The sequence below is a fragment of the Leptonychotes weddellii genome, chromosome 4, assembly GCF_054177405.1.
Source record: "Leptonychotes weddellii isolate Sample4059 chromosome 4, ASM5417740v2, whole genome shotgun sequence".
NCBI classification, from domain to species: Eukaryota; Metazoa; Chordata; class Mammalia; order Carnivora; family Phocidae; genus Leptonychotes; species Leptonychotes weddellii.
The window spans coordinates 22,227,418-22,245,856 of record NC_138372.1 but is presented as its reverse complement, the minus strand read 5'-3'; the positions used below and the strand labels follow the sequence as shown (position 1 = coordinate 22,245,856).

The following is an 18,439-nucleotide window of genomic DNA, read 5'->3' as shown; positions in this document are numbered from 1 at the left end:
GATCAAACAGTATTTGACAATAAAAGGAAAGAGGTACTGATACAAGTTACAACATGGATGGAACTTGGAGACACAATGCTAAGTGACAGAAGCCAGTCAAAAAATACCCCATATATTGTATGATTCCATTTATATGAAATGTCCAGAATAGGCAAGTCAACAAAGGTAGGAAGTAGATGAGTGGCTGATCAGGGCTGGAGAAGTTCAGTAGACTGGGGGAGATGACTAAAAAGCATGGGAATTCTTTTCTGGGGGTGATAAACATGTTCTCAAATTGACGGTGGTGAGGACTATACAATTTCGTATCTATTAAAAACCACTGAATTGTACACTTTATTTTTTTTTAAGATTTTATTTATTTGAGAGAGAGCATGAGAGAGCAAGCAAGCAAAAGCTGGGGTGAGGGAGGAGGGCAGAGGGAGAGGGACAACACGGGGCTCGATCCCAGGACCCCAGGATCATGACGTGAGCAGAAGGCAGACACTTAAGCGACTGAGCCACCCAGGCGCCCCTGAATTGTACACTTTAAATGGGTGAATCTTATGGATATGACTGTATCTCAATAATCGTAACGTGTCTTCTAGTTTGTATTAATAGAAGTTAACCAGAAGCTGCAAGCTGGTAGGCTGCCTACCGGCAGCATTTGGCTTGCCACAGAGGTTTTACAGGGACTAATACTAATCTGAACGTACATTAAACAATTGCTGTATGTAAAATCCAAATTTCTAGTTTTTCTGGAAAATCAGATCCAGCAAGTCTAACAAAAAAATTTCTGGAGCTGGAAAAGAAACATGAATGAAAATGAACTTCAAATGTTTGACAGGATATGCCTTCAGGGGTCCAAGGTAGAACCCATGACTCATACAAAATGAGGGATAACTTCTAATACTTGGAGTTGTCTTAAATGAAATGGGTTGCTTTTGGAAGTAATATGCTTCCTATCACTAGTACAAAGTACTGATACGTGTTACAACAGGGATGATCCTTGAAAACTCTATGCAAAGTGAAAGAAGCCTATCACAAAAGGCACATATTATGTAATTTCATAGAAACAGAAAGTAGGTTAGTGGTTGCCAGGGGCTGGGGAAAGAGGGGAATTGGGAGTGATTGCTGACAGGTATGGGATTTCTTTTTGGGGTAATGGGAATTTTCTGGAATTAAATAGTGATGATGGTTGCATAGCACTGTGAATATTCTAAAAGCCACCAAACTGTACACTTTAAAACGGTTAAATGGTAAATTTTAAGTTACACGAATTTTGTATTAAGAGTAAGGTAGAGAAGACCAAATGAGATCGTCCTTATTAACTGCTTAGGATATTATCACAGTAATGTTAGCTACTATTATCAACTTCGTTTGATGATAAAGAAATGAAGCCCAGAGAGGGGATTAAGGGTTTGGTTTTGTCAAAACAGAGACCAAGGCTATGATGAGGCAGAGTCAGGACAGGTCCCCAATCTTGCCTGGCTCTAAAGATTACAGGACTGTAAATTACAGGACTGTCACAGGTAGTGACAGAAAGCTATGGAAAACACTGGGACCAACTGACTAAGCTCCACATTCAGAAAAGGCAGACCACCGACAGACCGGGGTCTGCCAACAATAAAACCTGTTTTTCCAGGCGCAAGTTACAGGCCGAATGAGGAAAGAAGCATCCCCAAAATTCTGCTCTTAAGACTACCCTAGGAAGAGTTGGAACTAATTCTCTGCATTCAGGGACTTTCCTCTAAAATTGTTTTGCCATTCATGTAATCAATATCAAACTTAGGACGTCCTTGGTGCCCAGAACCATGCTCAATACACACAGTCCTCTTTAAAATCTCTAGATCTCAGAGGCTCCTGGGAGATGCAGGTTGGGAAGAAATGAACTCCAAGAAGGCAAATTTCACTGACAAAGGCTGTATGTGCCTTTGGCCTCTCCCGAGTTTGGTCTTTTCCCTTCGGTGCCCTCCTAACCCTAACAACCCACTCAGGGGCAGAGGGAAAAATCATCCAGCTAGTTCCTGGATGGCTTCAATCAGCAGGTAGGCTTGCTCAGTTGTCAGAAACCCCCGCCCCCCAATCAGGGGGCTACCCTTTCTTAGAGAACGAACACGAATATTTATTATGTATAGGACACTGAATTGATTGGCCTTATATATAATAAAACTCATTCAGTTTGCTGACCACTATAAGGTGTATGTTATCACTATCTTCCTTCCCAGATGTGGAAATAAGTGGTTTTAGGTCACAAAACAAAAATAGGTTGCCGATTCAACTCTTGTTAGGTCTCATGCCCTTTCTACTGTGCCACACTATCCTTTTCCGAGGGTCTCCTCAGGGTGAGAAATACCCCTTCCTTAGATTAAAAGCAATATAATATGGAGAGTAAAGATGTTAGGTTCTGGCAACAAACTTGGGCTTGATTACTAACCAACCATACTAATTATATGACCCCGGGAAGTCACTTAACCTTATTAAGTCTCAGTCACTTCTGTAATACACAAATAATACTGGACAACTGCTGTTTGCCTGCCCAGTATCCATTCCCTTTTCCTAATAACACCCGACTTCCTTTTGAGGAATTACTTTTTTCTTACCACAACCTGGTAAAGTATGAACATGTGACTTAAGCTAATACAGTCTTGACATTCCCTACCTAGAATTTGCATCTTCAGGGAAAAAGAAAGCAAACAGGGCTAGAATTCACTCATTCTAGCAACAGCACCTAAACAGCTAGTCCTGGCTTCAAGAACATTCCTGTGGTCTATCACCTGCTGCCCCAGTTCTCTGCAGCCCATCTGGTTCCCATGCCAGATTTTCTAGCCTTCATACTAAATCTGTGAGCCCCTAACATCCTTCTAATAAATTCCCTTTTATTTACATTAGCCGGTCACTTTGTTGCTTACAACCAGTGAACTCCAAATGAAACACTGTCCCATTAGGTTATTGACAGGATAGGGTGGGATTCAACAGATGTAAGCTGACGCTACAATCATTGCAAGTAAATTCAATATGGACTGATGGTTGTGTTGTAAATATGGCAGAAATGACATGTGAGAAAGATTTGCCCATGGACCATGTCCCAGGCCACCTCCTGGCAAAATTATTTTATAATTAGGATAAAAGTCCCACATCCTTAATAGAAAGCTACCTTAACATACCTGACATGGGTCTTCACTACCCATTCTACTCCAGGAAATGCCTCAGGAGTTTTCAATCACCTGAAAATGGAGAAGTAAGAGATCAGCCTTTTGAAGAGGAAGTTTTAAAGACATACAAAATAAAAGATAGAGATCCTGCATGCAGTTTACACATTACAGGAGAGAAACATGCAACTTTAAAGAAATTTTAAATAACATTTCATTGTGAATATCAATATGGGGACCTATAGGGGATCATCCTTGTACATTTTTAAATAGCTGAGCAGAAAGCTTGACTTTGGGGAGCAGCAGGTCTAATCTACAGTCATTGAAATTTTACAATGTGTCATTTAAGATGTCAGACTTTGTGCCCAGGTTACATTACAGTTCACTTGTGATGGGCAGGATTATTAAGAGTTATGGCTAATTTATGCGGCAGCATATGGTTTTTCTTTTTACAGCTATTTTTTATTAAACAAGTTTTGCCAAGTTTTAACATTAAAATTAACAGCTAAAGAATTGTTTATGCAAGTTGCTGTCACAGTTTATGTAAAAGAGAAATATGTGCTATTAAAATCAGACATTTAGGTTACCTTTGGTTTTTTGCGATGCATGTTAGCTTTACACATCCTGATTCTCTTGCGATAATTTTCCTTTAAAAAGGGGGGTATAGAGTGATCTCTTTTCATCAAAACAAGACATAATGCCCTGAAAGCTGACTTCAAACCATGGTTGAAAATTCAGTTATTTACACTTTATCACAATCTACAAATACATTTTTTTGTTGGTGTGTTTTAAAAAGAAAAAAAATGTCCATCATGCACTGCTGCAGGCAGCTTGGCACTTCATACAAGAGGATTTTTCACCCCCGAGCAGTTTAGGTGGCTCCCTTAGGGAAGGCATGAGAACCCTGAGAATTAATAGAGGAGTGGAAACAGGGCCAACCAATTCCATCATTTCCTCTCTTGGTCTCTCAGGAGGGAGTTCAGAGCCAGCCTATCATGCCAGACCCTGCCCCAGCCCAGCTGATTTGTTAACAGCATTTCTGGGATCGGAAGGGAAACCCTTAAGGGCACCCAGGGTTTGCTGAATTGTCGTATCTAAAGGCAGGTGCTATCCCTTTCCAAGCTCACGGAGATTATTTGGTGTCACGCTTAGGGCCACCTAGGGGCTTTAGAGAGGTGCAGACAAGGGTGGCTGGCACTTTAAACACTGAGGCCTATGTACAGAAACCAATCCAAGTTTCGGCTCAGTTGGGTTTTTCTCTCCAGAAATTAGAGCTTGTGATAGGATGGGATAAAACTGCTGTCAACAACTTCCAGGGGGTGAAAAAGCTTTGGTTATTTTTAAACTAAAACTTAACAACTCGATAAACTTTTTTTTTGGAAACTTAAAATAAAATCCCCCCCACCACTTTTAAGAATGTCTCCAACTTTTAACAAGCCCATTAACTTTAGAGTTAATTTAAGTTTATTTGAAAGAGAAAACTATTTTATTGTCCACCCAAAAAAATGACAATTCATCACATTTACTTTGATTAAAAAAGGACTAAACTTTATTGACAAACTGCTGCAGACATTTTGACATAAGTTTAAGCTACCTATTTAGGCAGACTTACACATGTAGCATTTAATCTTCCAAGAACAAAATGGGAGGACGGTACAAATCCAATTAGGACTTTAACTTATGTACAAAGTGGATTTTGATTCCTTTTTCATTCAGCTGCAGTGTCCCTTTTTATATCATGCTAGTGTTGAGACATACTTGACTAACTACCTTGGGAACAGTTCAATATTGACAACCGTCAACTTAAAAAAATCATCAGCTTTTGGTTCCAGTGTCCAAGTGAGCTTTTCATGGAGTGCAGAACCTCGGAGGGACAAAACACTTTGTCTTTTTAAATACTGAAATTTTAATTATTAGTACGATTACTGAAGGATTTTTCATGGCTGAAAAGCTCTGCATCAAATTCAATCCAGGTGGCCAGCCCCTTTCCCCGAATCCACCTCTTCAAAACCTACTCCCCACTAAGTATCTCTCAACACTGTATGTCTGGGGCTAGATTTCAAAACCCACATAATGAAAAAGTCAGTTTTACAAACCTAATTTTGTTGTTGTTTTAAATCAATTAACGTTAAAAATTGCATCAACTATTTAATTCATGAGGATCTTTCATATTAAAATTTAACCTTAAGATTCAACCGCCATGTGCTTTTAAAGGAAACATTTTTAGAGACGTCTGAGCTCACTTTTACATGGTGGCACCTACTGCCGTTAACGTTTGTGATTTTAAATCTTAAACAGCCCTGAATTTTGAAATGTAGCCTAGTTTGGGATTCTGCAACTACAACTTTACGGGATGCCTCAAATCAAAACTAAGAGAAAGTTAACAAGCCTTAAACTTCAGAACCTTTAAGCAAGCAATGTCACTTTTGAAACTAACAGGTTTGTGGTTTTTTTTTTTTACTCAACTTCTTTTTTTTTATTATAAAAGGTACATTTCTGTTTATATTTAAACAACAAAGAAAAAAGCATCTACACACTTAAAAAATTAATTCGATATTCCTAAATCTATTTTAACTCATTTTAAAATACTACATACAGAAGCCAGAATGCAGAGTTAAGAATGGAGTAAGGTGGGGAGAAGAAGGGGACCACGAAGAAAAACACTTAGACAATTACTTGTCTGTTGTGGGTAAAGCAACAGGAATCCTGGGAGATACAAGAAATCAGTAACAACTTTGCTCATAACTGATATTTTCCCCTCATGTTTGTTTTTAATAACGTCCATATGGGTGCTCTCTGTATGCTCCCTTCACTGGCCTAGCTGGAGGGGCCTTCAGTGACGGCCTGGTCCCATTCCAGTCGTCTTGGCCTGTGGGGAAAGCAAGAACAGTTTATGAACCATGTGCTATTGGCATTTTGGGATGAGCAGGAATAGGTCAAATGGTAAAGATCACCAAAAACACTGCTTTGCTTCCAGTGTCTTGCATGTCCCAATGGTCCCTGCTTTTTGCTCTGCTTGGCCCTCCTGAACAGCTTAATTTCCCAGCTGTAGGGCAATTTTGAGTGGACAGACAGAAGGAAACAGCTCAGAAAAGGCCTGGAGTCATCTTTAGCAAAGAGGTTCTCCACAGGCAACATGATCTCTACTCCAGCCCCCAAACCTGGATGAACCCAACACTTTGCTTGAGACAGGGAGGAAATGAATCTTAGTAGGTCTACAATGCCCTTTTTCCTGTTCCCAAAGGAACTGGGGAGAAAGCCTCAGGTGATGTGGCAACTTTGGGAAGTCTTTCAGACTGGAAGCAGGTAGCTCCCTTTCCAACAGCAAGTCAGGTTTCCCTGTTGAAAAGTGTCCTCTGGCTCTCTGGGAGAAGCAAGCAAGGGCCACATTTCATGAGGCTTCCCCACCAGCAGAGCTGGTCCACTGCTCTGGCAGAGGGAAGTATAATTCAAGTGTTTATAGCAATGATATGGAGAATTCACGGTTTCCTTTCTCATGCAATAGTCCAGAGAAGCCAGACAACATGGTTGACATCCTCAAATGGCTTTCCTTTGTTACAGAGAAAAGCCTGAGGGAAATGATCACTTACTTCTATAGCTGACCTCTTATGAAAAGGAGTTGCGTTTATGAGCTTATTCTTCCCACTCGCCCCCATACTTTACCCATGCCAGTTCATTCCTGATGTATATTTCTCCAGCTGCCTGCATTCACTAAAGGTCTAAAGCCTCTATATGGACCTGAAGTCCCACAGAGCCCTATCTAAGCCTGTTTATACCCTTAGTATAACAGGTACATCCATCACTTTCCAAGTGGCTTCTGGTCCTAAAAAGACAGTTTATTTTTGTAATTCTGTTTATAAAGGCAGAAATCATAACCGATTAACTGTGGCAACAACACACCAGGAGCAAGAGAGGCAGCCGGCCTCTTTCAGTCCATTCTCTTCTCTGGCAAAACAGAAATGTAATTCAGTCAAACACATACAGAGGCCCCATTGTGCTGCCTCGCCCATGGGAGGGAAATACCCTGGGGCAATCCCACTGCCCTTCTGAATAGTGGCCTACCAGCCACTCTGGAAGCAGAGCAGTGCAGTGTTACTGATGGCAACTGTCCAGGACCCTTTAGCTAGAACTGGTAAAAAGAGTTTCCCTAGGCAAGCAGCTGACTGGCTACTACATACTGAGCTGAGGAGCTAAGCTCAGCTTGTCTGTCTATGGGAGCTCCAAGAGGCTCCCTACGCCCTTTTCAGCTAGGCGAAGGTGGGGGAGGGGGGGACACACGACACTGTTAACTAGCGTCTTAAGATGAACTGTCAATTGCTGAGCCCCTGGCCAAGGACTCTGGAACTCCCTCAGGTATGTTGAAAATACCTTGCGTTTAAAAGGTTGCTCTCCCTCACCCACTGCCGCATGGCACTCCCTCTGGGGCCCATTAACATGGGGTCATAATTGGCTCTTGAGGACACTCTTGAGCAATGTGTTTTCAACTAAACCTCAGGGAAGACAGCTTGGTCCTGCTGCCATTTCAGCCGCTATAGCTCTCCTGGGATCAAGGACTGAGTTGAGATGTCTCCAAGCCAGTAAGGAGCTTGGTGCCAGTACTGCCCTGAATTGGCCCCAGCCCCTACCACCTCAGATCTGAGACTGACAGGCACGATTCTTGCACCCAACCTGCTTTCCGCTAGCTACTTGCCATCTAGTTCCCTTTCAGCTAACATTTCCTCTACACTGAGATTCTTTTCAATGAGATCCAAAATTGCTCTTAAAAATGAAGTGGGGTCGGGTGCCTGGGTGGCTCAATCGGTTAAGGATCTGTCTTCAGCTCAGGTCATAATCCCAGGGTCCTGGGATCAAGCCCTACGTTGGGCTCCCTGCTCAGTGAGGAGTCTGGTTCTCCCTCTCCTTCTGCCCCTGCCCCCCACTTAAGCACACTCGCTCTCTCTCGCAAAATAAATAAAATCTTAAAGAAAAAAAATGTGGTGGGGCTGGAGAATAAAATTGGATATGATGAAGTTCTTAGTATGTACCAATGTGGCCTAGGCACCAACAGCAAAGGCCCTGCAACATGACCTAGGCCTGGCAATCTCTCCTGGTCTAAAGTAGAAAAAGATCAACATCAGCTTAAAAGTTTGCAGCTCCAACCAGGCCAAACAGACATCTAGTTTAAGACATCTGCTTAGCTTTCCAAGAGTAACTCCATCTCACCTTAAGAACTCCTATTTCACGGCACACCACACAAATTCAATAAGAACGGGACGGCTACTGTCACATCTACCAACATCTCAGCTTTCTAAAGGCTCCTTTTTGGGTGTGTGCCCGGTGGCCCCCAATAGTCCAGCCACTAGCAATCGTGCAGGCCCTTACTTGCACACTCTGCCCACCATGGAAATAAAGACATACCATAAGCTTCGTAAGAATCTTGAACCTCCCCATGTCCATAGTCATAATATTCTGAGTCCCTGAAAGCCAAAGACAGAGTGTTAGAGAGCGACAGAGTAACTCTATTTCCATTTCTCCTTCTTCCCACATTTCAGGCATTTTACTACATGTGTAAGACAGGAAAATGCTCATTTTGCCCCATCTCCAAACCAGAAAATATTTCCAAAACACGTATGTGCTATGTATTTAACCAAAAAAAAAAAAAATTTACAATCATAGCAAAGAAAAATGGATACCACATAATTTAAAGTGGAAAAGCACAATCCAAAACTGACCATCTTAATCATAGTGTACACACACACACATACATTTATAGGGCTCACTGGAAGAGAATAAACAAACATGCTGTTCTGTCCCCACTGTACAATTTTGAAATACTTTTTCAATCAGTCACAGATAAAATACATATACACAAAAACGTTATTTAAGACAAGTGCAGAAAATAACGTAAGTTATGGTAGTAGGATTCTAGCTTCCTTTTAAACTTTATGTACCTTTAGTGTGGCAATAATACATCAAAGCAATTTAAAGGCATTCTCCCTTCATTTCCATGTGGTCACAGCTCAGGAATTTTTCATCTGCTATTCCCAGATTCTATACTATAAATTAAGACTCAGTTATCTAAGCTTACAGATCTGTGTGCCTTGCAGACGTGGAAAGCAGAGATACCCTCTAAACGGGAACCACACTGCTCCTTAGATGTGTGCTACCTAAATCTCTCGGTTGCTCCAACTCCTTCCATCCATCCCTAGGACATGAAATAGCACTTCTATTGCCTGACTTACCCTTGGCTCTGGCTGTAATAGCCTTCGTAGCCTTCATAACTTTGTTCTGCATATGTGTCATCATATCCCTAGAACAAATAAAATGAAATAGAAAGTCAGAATCACACAGAGTAGGGAAGGTAATTACATCCCATGGGAGGACGGGAGGCTTCTAGATTAAGAGAATGCAGAATTTTCCTCCAAAATTAACACCCACTGGGGAATAGTTGACAGAGAAAGGGTTTAAAAAAAAAAAAAGAAACAAGACTGAACCACCAACCAAACCAAACCACCCTTCAAATTGTGGGCAGGAAACAAGGTAAAATGTTGAACTTGAGCATTATCAGTAGTACTAGTGGAAAGACCCCTTACTAAAACACTGTGTATTTATCAAGGCACAGCCTACTTCCTGTTTAATCTATTCACACATAGTAAACTATGCTTAAAATGGAAAAATCTTCTCATAGTTTAACATTCACTGCAAAAGAAGAGACCGGACTCCAGATCTTATAGGTAGTCCCTGCCACCTACATCAAGGGCCAATGCCCTATCACTCAACTTCCTTTGGCAACCTTCCAGGTATTGGGAAATGGCACACTGTTCAAATTTCTTACATATTCTTCATATGTTTCTGGTGCAGGGGGTGGAGGCAAAGGTATTCTCTGGATGCCTGCTGTCCGTGCTCTTGGTGCTGGAGCGCCCCTCACTGTAGGTGGGGGTGGCACTCCTCGAGTTACGGTGGCACCTCTGGTGATGGCTCCTCTCACTGGTGTACCACGCACCAAAGCCCCCCGAGGTGGTCCAACACCACGGCCCCTGCAAAAAGAAAATTTATTTTAAATGGAGCTTTTAATACACAGATAATACTTTCATGTTCAGATCTGTTTGCAAATTCTGGAGCTAGACAGATTTCACAATGCCTTAAGTAAACTATTATTAAAATACAGGGGAAAAAACAAACAAAATCCCCAAAAAAACCCACAAAGGAATATATGGGTGGGTAAAAGACCCATCCCGGAGACTCCCCAGGTTCCACAGCAGACCTATGAATATTTCATCAGCCGATGATGGAAAGCCTGAACACTCCATAAAGGTCAGTCACAAAAGGCAAAATTCTAAAGCCAGAGACCATTTTAAAATGCTAGAACTGTCCAAAATTAAAAGACCAAAAGTTTCGACAGGACTGCTGCACTTGACTATGGCCAAAGTACCTAAGATCTACTTATTCCAATCCTGAGGCCCCCTTCTAAGCTGCAGATAAGAGCACCACTAAGAGAGAAATGGTACTGGTCAAATTTACATCCTGTTTCTAGTTGTCTCCATTATTTTTACCTGGGAACAGGTGGAGGAGGAGGTGCAGCTCCTCGGCCTCTCACTGGCACCCCACGTCCGCGAGAGGGCTCCGGTACTCCATTCAAGTAGGAGAGCTCTAGAAACTGCTCCTGGCAGATATCATCCATCATATCCTGCAAATGAAAGATAATAAGGATTACTGGGCCACATCTCCACCTTCTGCTGAGAAGCTGTCCAGCCCACATAAGCCTTGGATACTAAGACCAGCTCTGAATGCCTGGATGAAGTCTCAGGTCATGCATTCTCTGAAGTCAAATGGCACCCTACCTGTCACCTCTTCAAGGAAAGTCCTGATGGCACACCCCTCATTATTCAGCTGAAGATCTTCATAATTAGTCCCTACCTAGCTCTCCAGATCACTTCCAGCCACTCTCCATGGATAACCTCCTTTCAAGCCATGTGGAACAACTTGTAGTTCAGAACCTGGCATACTTATACACCCATTCTTGCAAATAGCTTCCTCTTCCTAGGATAGTAAAAGCCACTACCGTTAATTAAGCTCTACATACTGGACACTTTACAATAACCTCTCTATAGATTTTGCAGTTTAATCTTCAAGATAACCCTGAAGTAAGTAGGCAGGTCTTCCCATTTTACAGTTGGGAAAAAAGAATCAGGGCATATAAAGCCCACCAGCCTAAGGACATAAAGCTAGTAAGTGGCAGACTTGATGTGAATTCAGAATTATCTGTCTCCAAAATCTAGGCTTTGAATTACTGGACTACATTGCCTTTTTTGTGTACCTGAGAGACTAACTCATTCTTACAAGACTTAATCTAAAATATTACCTCTTTTGAAAAACTTTCTTTGATGCCACCCCCACTCCCTCCTCTTTTTCCACAGCACTGTGTAATTTTCTCTACCCAAGCACTTACCACGTCATTCTAGAATTGTCTTTCTCACTAGATTGTGAGAAAGGAGCCATTTTTGTAACTTCAGACCCAAGCAGAGTATTAGGCACCTACCAGATACTTAACAAATGTTTGGGATGAACAAGGAACCTGAGGCTCAGAAAAGTGAAATAATAACTTGTCCAAGATGACGCGGATAAAGGTCCCAGTCCAGTGCTCTTCCTACTGTACCAGGAAGCCTCTCTGGTACAGTTAATGGTTCTAAGGGGAAAACGGAGGCTCTGGTCATGGATGCAAAAATAGGCTCACTTTTTTTTTTCTTCACAAGAGGGAAGAATTGAGTCAAATGCCATTTGCAAATCTTTTCACATATTTCCTGATGAGAGCCATTCAGTTTTAATACTCCATGCTTTTTTTATATATCCCAGGTGGATAGAGCTTCAAGAATAGAAGATTCTAGTCACCAGAGAGATGCCCCCCCACCCCAACTCTTCACCTCCTCCTACCTTACACACTACTGCTGCTTGAGACCCACCCTGGAGAATCAAGTGACCAATGACAGCCCATTTGCCTAGATTCTTCCAAATGCTACACCAACACTGAGGAAACCCAGATATGCCTGGCAGGTATCTTTTTAGAAGACCACTTACATGAAAGCCTTATAAAGCTATTCCTTTTGAGAAATATGCTGAGAGTAAGGATAAAGAGGAGATGGGCATTCCCCTACAGTCCTTCAGAAACTGGGTGGCTCAGGATGCTTCAATAGAACACCTCAAAAAGAGTAAAAAGAACTCTCTCAAGGGAAAATTTACCAGCTCTGAGGTCTTCTCTAGGATATTTTAAATTGGCTGTTTCATGTTTGAACATTCTAACGAAGACGAGGTACTTGGAAGCAAAGCAGCTGCTGAGACATCTGAGACAGTGTTGGAATTCTTAGAGCTCAGCATTATAGGTACACACTGCCTATAAATTTCTGCTCTATCAATTCTCACATCCTCTGACACCACATTTAGTTCCAAATTCTCATTTTGCGTTCACAAGAAAACCAAGAACTGTATCTCACTCCTCTTAGTTTTAGTGATGAAAACAGGATGCTTACTCAATTCTAGTTAAGAGTATTTCTCACTTCCTAAGGTTCCAGATTCATCCTTGGTTATTAAATATTCAACTGTAGTATGTTAATTCTGACAACTAGTAGGTCTTGCTGAGCAAAAATCACACCATTTTCTACTTATTCAAAGAATGGATCCTCTGACCAGGTGGTAATAAGCAAGACAGGTAACCTGGTCTGTCCCAACTCTTCGTGGGCCTCAGTTACACTCTGAAAGGAACTGCACACCTATTTGTTTAGTATCATCAACAGTCAAGCCTATAACAATTATGCCTCTTTCAAATCAAACTCTATGTGAGAAATTCCTCCAGGAGAGAAAGCCCTGAATGCACCCTGGTCAAAATTTAGTCTATTAACATTGGATGCTAGAAGGCTCTTGCTGTTATGTTCTACACTCTCTAGAGTCTAGAATGTAAACCCTTGAGTACAGGGGGTTTATGACCATCTTAGCCATTGTCTTATCATAACCTCCTGGTTCCACACTAATACCAACACACTTAGTGAAGACTCTGTTAAATCTTTGTTAACCAGATGTTAAGATGCCAGACACACTGTGGACCTAAGATACTAACAACAGATCCTGGTATATAACTAAAACCACATTAGACAAGGACGGTAGAGTGGCTTTGGGGCACAGTGTTTTGAGAACTAGGTACAAGTAACACACTACTTCAGAAAAATGAACATAAATACAGAATTTGGTACGCAATTTCAGGTTATGCAGAGATCGTGATTAAGAACCCCTGCCTTATTAGCAACAGCACAAGATCCCAGTTCTCTCTTGCTCAAAGATATAGGATGTGGATTTCCTTACTGGTACTAGGAACTTCTTGACTTCCTCCATAGCATGGGCCATAAGAGCATAAGCCTCACACGGGGGTCCAAAGACTTCAATGAAGACATGCAGATCCATATTCAAGTGGGCATATTTCGGGTCTCCACCTTTGCGCAGTTCTTCCTCCTATGGAAAAATGCAGAAAAACATCACATCACATGGAATGGGAGAAAATGACACTGATACCTCCAGCCCAAAGAGACAGCAAGAAATAACCTAAAAATCTAAGAAAAACAGCAAAGTGTAAAAAGAAAGCAAAACAAGGTCTGGAGAATAGTAATTCACACAACCTGCTAAACCTGTAATCAGTCTGCTACTAAAAGTTAACCACTGTCTTGAATTCCTGGTGTATTCACTGCAGCTCTTATTAGAAGGTACAGAAGAAACTTTTTTTTTTTTTTAAAGATTTTATTTATTTGACAGAGAGAGACACAGTGAGAGAAGGAACACAAGCAGGGGCAGAGGGAGAGGGAGAAGCAGGCTTCCCGCTGAGCCCGGAGCCCGACGCGGGGCTCGATCCCAGGACCCTGGGATCATGACCTGAGCTGAAGGCAGATGCTTAAGCGTCACCCAGGCGCCCTGAAGAGAGAAACTTAATTCCAGTCTTCATTCAGATATCAGCTGTTTGCCAAGCATGCATGCATTCATTCACTGCCAAGCATTTGCTTTTAAATCCCAGGTAGTGCTGTTAAGTACCAGCTCTTTTTTTTTTTAATTTTAAATAATAAATAAGTAAGTTTATTTATTTATGGGGGGAGCCAAGGGAGGGGAAGGGAGAATCTTAAACAAGCTCCATGCCTAGCGCGGAGCCCAAAGCAGGGCTTGACCTCACAAACCCTGAGATCATGACCTGAGCCGAAACCAAGAGTCAGATGCTTACTGACTTGAGCCACCCAGGTACCCCTAAACTTTTTAAATTTATTAAGTAATCTCTACCCCCATTGTGGGGCTCAAACTCATAACCCTGAGATTAAGAGTCACATGCTCTACTAAGCCAGCCAGGTGTCCCAGCACCAGCTCTTCCTATTTGCTTATATGGTCTGGGGAGTCCTAGGGGAGGAAAAAAGTCAGGATAGAGTGAAGAAAATCTCAAGTAAATCTCATTAGGTAGAATAACATACTTCAGCCCTAAGTGTATTCATCTAATGAGAAATGTGAGTGGACAAAAGAAGAGGCTCTGAGAAAACAATGTTTGTCAATTTAGGCTGCAAAAAAGAGCCCTGAATGACTAAATTTTTAGGCTGTACCTGATATGTCTCATCTAAAAAGCTGACTCTAGAAAGCTAAGACTCTTCTGTCTTGATAGGAATTTTTTTGAAACTTATGAAGAATACAAAGCCCATGGGGCTATGACATGAAAAAAAAATCAGCATTAGGTTCTGTTGTCAGGATTACTCATGGTTCCTTTTGAAATACTTTCTTTTAGGGGTGTGTGGGTGGCTCAGTCGTTAAGCATCTGCCTTTGGCTCAGGTCATGATCCTGGGGTCCTGGGATCGAGCCCTGCATCGGGCTCCCTGCTCAGCGGGAAGCCTGCTTCTCCCTCTCCCACTCCCCCTGCTTGTGTTCCCTCTCTGGCTGTGTTTCTTTCTGTCAAATAAATAAATAAAATCTTAAAAAAAACAAAACAAAACTTTCTTTTAGTGTTCTTTACATTCCAGCAGGCTATTAAAAAACCCAAACAACTAATTCTCAGACTCACCTGCACTCAAAACATTATTGCTCTCACTTTTCTATGTTACTGGAAAGGGAATATGCTGTTCACATTTTAGTGTCTTTCGTCTGGATCAGTTTTAGTATATCCAGCTCCCCTTCCAAGTTTTCATAGACAAATGCTTACAAATGTGAAAGTTGCTACTGCTGCTTCCATTACTATGCAGTCAAAAGTCAGGAAAGAAACAATCACCAGGGCACACCTAGGCTCTTCCAGGGTTGCCAAACAAGTAAGTTAACCTGGTCTATAATCTCTTACAGCCAACACAAATTTAAGGGATTCACATTCTGTACAAGTGCTGGCTTCTTGAAGGCATTGTCTTCTTGCCTCACTGACAGGAGCTTACCTTGGCTTTGTCTCTCATTGAGCCCTTGCCCAGCACAGAGATCTTTGCACCTGTCTCTTCTTGCAGTCTTTTGATTGTATTCCCTTGTGGCCCGAGGATCTTCCCCACAAAATTGAACTGACAGAAAATAAAAATAGATTTCTCAATATACATGTTCCTATAAAACATTTCCACATGTATTATCTCATTTGATCTTCAACAACCCTGCAAAATTGGGGGCGTATTACCATTCCCATTTTACTGAAGGATATGCTGAGGATAGACTGAAAAAAGTGAATAGTCTAACATTACACTAGAAAGTAGCAGTTCCTAGACTTGAACTTGGGTTTCCTGATGTAGTCTGGTGCTCTTTCCAAATTATCACACTGCAACCCTTAGTACTTCAACACACATAAGTATTTTTAAGGCAGTGACCTCAGAACAAAGCAGACATATGGCATTCTTTTGTAGTACTTGTTTCGTCAACTAAATAGAACTAATTTCTTTCCTTTAAAAAACAGAAAAAAGGAGGAGGAGGAGGAGAAAAACAAGAAAGGATTTATTTAGAAGTAAAACACTGAGTAAGAAATAAAATTAACTTCACCTACTCAAGGATTTGTGTTACATTTCCTGTATTTAGATTTTGCGTCAATCTTTTCCCCCCCATGTCAATCTTTCGACAGAGGGCAACTCTTCAATTCTTTCCTTTGAACTTGGAGCCTGAACAAACACTTGAGAAAGAAACTCTTTTTGGTAATAAAAAGTTGATTATATTTCCTTCCTAGCTATAGGTATGCTGTTAGATCTAGACTTAGATGTTTCAATTGCCAGAAACAAGTACTGCAAGTATGGGAGAGAAGCTTCACAGGCTCAAGGACCTGATGCATCACAATTTCCAGAAGTCTTTATTTCAGCCCATGGCTCTCACACCTACAAAGACAACGAAGTGAGTGAGGCACTTTATGCCTTACCTTGGGATACTGCTTGACAGGTATCAGTACCCGCTCCTTCAGCTTCATGTTCTTATGAGAAAATAAATCCAAGTAATTCTCCTCATCGTCTTTTTTTGAATCTCCTTTCTGAATCTTCTCAATCTCTGGATAAGACAAACACAATTTAGTTTGTTCTGGCATCTAGACGCAAAGTTCCAAGTCTGCATAAAGCAATAACATAGTAGAAGACCAAATACTTCAGACGTATGGAGTTGACTAGGAAACGCAAAGGCTGCTTCTCATGAAAGCAGTTTGCTCTTCCAGCCCCACCTGAAGCCTCTACACCAGAGCCATCAAGTGTTTCTCAAGAATAAGTGAATTTAACAAAACCAATGCAGAGAGATGGGGAAAAGGGGATAAATGAACTAAAAATAAAGTCTACATCAAACAAAAAAAAGCACCAAGTCGTATCTTTATGAACAAAGGTCAGTAATTTAAATATACAATGAACAGGGGCGTCTGGGTGGCTCAGTCGTTAAGCGTCTGCCTTCGGCTCAGGTCATGATCCGGAGTCCCGGGATAGAGCCCGGCATCCAGGGACCCTGTTTCTCCCTCTCCCACTCCCCCTGCTTGTGTTCCCTCTCTCGCTGTGTCTCTCTCTGTCAAATAAATAAATAAAATCTTTAAAAATAAAAAAATAAAATTTTAACAAGTAATTATAAACTACTGCAAACTTTCAGAAAGTACAGTTAATAATATAACCCCCAAGATAAAAATTTAATATTTGAATATTTTGCTATATTTGCTTCTGATCTTTTAAGATATAAAATGTTACAAATAGGGGCGCCTGGGCGGCTCAGTCGTTAAGCGTCTGCCTTCGGCTCAGGTCCTGGTCCCAGGGTCCTGGGATCGAGCCCCGCATCAGGCTCCCTGCTCCACGGGGAGCCTGCTTCTCCCTCTCCCATTCCCCCTGCTTGTGTTCCCTCTCTAGCTGTGTTTCTCTCTGTCAAATAAATAAATAAAACCTTAAAAAAAATAAAAATAAAAAAATAAAAATAAAATGTTACAAATAGGGGCGCCTGGGTGGCTCAGTCGTTAAGCGTCTGCCTTCGGCTCAGGTCATGGTCCCAGGGTCCTGGGATCGAGCCCCGCATCGGGCTCTCTGCTCCGCGGGAAGCCTGCTTCTCCCTCTCCCACTGCCCCTGCTTGTGTTCCCTCTCGCTGTGTCTCTGTCAAATAAATAAATAAAATCTTAAAAACAAAAATGCAGAATGTTCTCCTTATATATTATCCCCATACTATGTTTCTATCTTCTGTAATTTTTTTTTCTTCTATAATTTTTTAAAAGATTTTATTTGAGAGAGAGTGTGTCCTAGCGTAGGAAGGAGGGGTGCAGAGGCAGCTCCTGGCTAATCGGGGAACACAAGGCAGGGCTTGATCTCACAACCATGAGATCATGACCTGAACTGTAAGCAAGAGTTGGACGCCCAATTGACTGAGCCGACCAGGCACCCCTCTATCTTCTATAATTTTAAGGTAAGGGTTCTCAAACTTCAGTATGCATCAGAATCACCTGGAGGGCTTGTTCAACTGGGCCCCAACCCCAGTCTGGGATTTGTGTTAGGAATCTGCATTTCTAGCAAGTTACCAGGTGATGCTGATATTGCTGATCTAGGAACCACACTTTGAAAGCCACTGGTTTAAGGTATAAAGATGTATTATTTCAGGGGCACCTGGCTGGCTCAGTTGGTAGAGCACGCGACTCTTGATTTCGGGGATGTGAGTTCGAGACCCATGTTGGGTGTGGAGATTACTTAAAAATAAAATATTAAAAAAAAGATATACTACTTCGAACACAGTGTGTAAACCCATACCTTTAACAGTTTTTAAAAGTAACTGTTTAGGGGCGCCTGGGTGGCTCAGTCGGTTGAGCGTCTGCCTTCGGCTCAAGTCATGATCCCAGGGTCCTGGGATCGAGCCCCGCATCGGGCT

At 41.7% G+C, this 18,439-nt stretch overlaps 1 protein-coding gene across 1 annotated transcript in view; it reads right to left on the bottom strand.

Moving 5' to 3' along the window:
- Positions 1-4,649: 4,649 nt before the first annotated feature.
- The window catches only part of KHDRBS1 (KH RNA binding domain containing, signal transduction associated 1), a 25,519-nt gene continuing 11,729 nt past the window's right edge, over positions 4,650-18,439 (bottom strand). Inside the window, exons 2-9 of the mRNA XM_006734148.3 lie at positions 16,487-16,611; positions 15,537-15,653; positions 13,458-13,604; positions 10,661-10,794; positions 9,943-10,144; positions 9,350-9,417; positions 8,526-8,584; positions 4,650-5,997 (exon numbers count right to left, since the gene is read on the bottom strand). Of these exons, the coding sequence (XP_006734211.1) occupies positions 5,900-5,997; positions 8,526-8,584; positions 9,350-9,417; positions 9,943-10,144; positions 10,661-10,794; positions 13,458-13,604; positions 15,537-15,653; positions 16,487-16,611 (950 nt within the window). The 3' untranslated portion in view covers positions 4,650-5,899. The remainder of the gene's footprint in view (positions 5,998-8,525; positions 8,585-9,349; positions 9,418-9,942; positions 10,145-10,660; positions 10,795-13,457; positions 13,605-15,536; positions 15,654-16,486; positions 16,612-18,439) is intronic.